The 1,358-nt window shown below is 54.2% G+C and overlaps 1 protein-coding gene across 2 annotated transcripts in view; it reads left to right on the top strand.

Moving 5' to 3' along the window:
* Positions 1-1,358, top strand: part of LOC109523070 (natural resistance-associated macrophage protein 2-like) — a 15,103-nt gene that overhangs the window by 958 nt on the left and 12,787 nt on the right. The window contains exon 2 of one of the 2 annotated variants that reach the window (XM_019881919.1): positions 937-1,014. In XM_019881919.1, the coding sequence (XP_019737478.1) occupies positions 937-1,014 (78 nt within the window). Of the gene's footprint in view, positions 1-936; positions 1,033-1,358 lie in introns of both variants that reach the window. The other variant, XM_019881908.1, reaches the window with a different exon arrangement.

The following is a 1,358-nucleotide window of genomic DNA, read 5'->3' as shown; positions in this document are numbered from 1 at the left end:
TGAAAGAAGAAAAACCAAAGTGTTTGCATGCACAAAAATGAATGAGACTCCCCCCAACAGCCCAAAGAAAGCTCAATAGGTGACAATCCAGAAGTAGCCAAGCCCAACTCTGCGGATGAGCGCCGGACAGTCAAACTGTGCTGTTTGCAAAGAGTGGAGAAAAAAAATCTAAATCCAAAATGTTTACAGGTACCCATATGAATCGTTTCAAATGTCAACATGGCACAAGTGATCCTCCCGAGACTCTTGACATCCTTTCAAACTCAAACGGCAACATTACCGTTTAAAAAAACAAAAAAGAAAGTCTCAATAGGTGACAATCCAGAAGTAGCCAAGCCCAATTCTACGGATGAGCGCCGGACAGTCAAACTCTGCTGTTTGCAAAGAGTGAAGAAAAAAATCTAAATCCAAAATGTTTACAGGTACCGATATGAATCGTTTCAAATGTCAACATGGCACAAGTGATCCTCCCGAGACTCTTGACATCCTTTCAAACTCAAACGGCAACATTACCGTTTAAAAAAACAAAAAAGAAAGTCGACAGATGATTAAATTGGAACAAAAGGGCACCAGAACGGCATCCGCGAACGCTCGTACGCCAAAGACTCGCCAAAGACTCGGCTTTGCAAGCAAGGCTACTTTTAGCAGACGTCACCGCGTGAGGAGCCTGCTGGAAAAATGGCTCCCCCGCGACCCGGCGGCGACAAGGAAACTGGCCCGGCCGCTCAGTTTCTCGTCACGTGTTCCTCGATGGGCTCCGCGGCGCAAAGGGTCGCGCTCCGTGTGGTTCGCGAAGCGGCGTTGGGCCGAAGCGGATGGAAAAGTGCTGCGTTTTGACGGAGGCGTGCGGCTTTCGATCTCCTGCCGCGACGGGGACCACCGAAAGCGCAACGTTGACCGTCACGTCCCTCCGACGTCTTGCCTTTGTGCTTCCAGCCGGGGCGGGGCAGCTCCCGCCCGAGAACGTGCACATCTCCTCTCTGCCCTCCGGTGTTCCCGCCGCGGACGAGCCTCGGGACGCCGACAGACAAGGTAGCTTTTTTTTTTTTTTTGTGGGGGGCAACGTATGACAGAGCACAAAAATGACGGCTGCTACCTCCTGGAAGCGGGGTTGATTGGAATCCGCGTCCTTCGGTCGTCCGCGCCGGCGCGGCTTTTCTGCGGGTGCTGCGCTTTGCTCCCGCGTTCCAAAGACACGGACGGCACGTTCACAGAGCACTCGAAATCGTCCCGGGGCGCGAGCGTGAGCGCGCCTCGCCGACCGCCCGAAGACGGCCGGGAGAGGCTCCGGGACGACCCTGGCGAGGAGAAGCGCAGCGAAAATGCGCAGCGGAAATGCGCAGCGGAAATGCGCAGCG

This window comes from Hippocampus comes, unplaced genomic scaffold, assembly GCF_001891065.2.
Source record: "Hippocampus comes isolate QL1 unplaced genomic scaffold, H_comes_QL1_v1.1 scaffold475, whole genome shotgun sequence".
Taxonomy (NCBI): Eukaryota; Metazoa; Chordata; class Actinopteri; order Syngnathiformes; family Syngnathidae; genus Hippocampus; species Hippocampus comes.
Note: the sequence above shows the minus strand (reverse complement) of the source record. Positions and strands in the feature narration are given on the sequence as shown.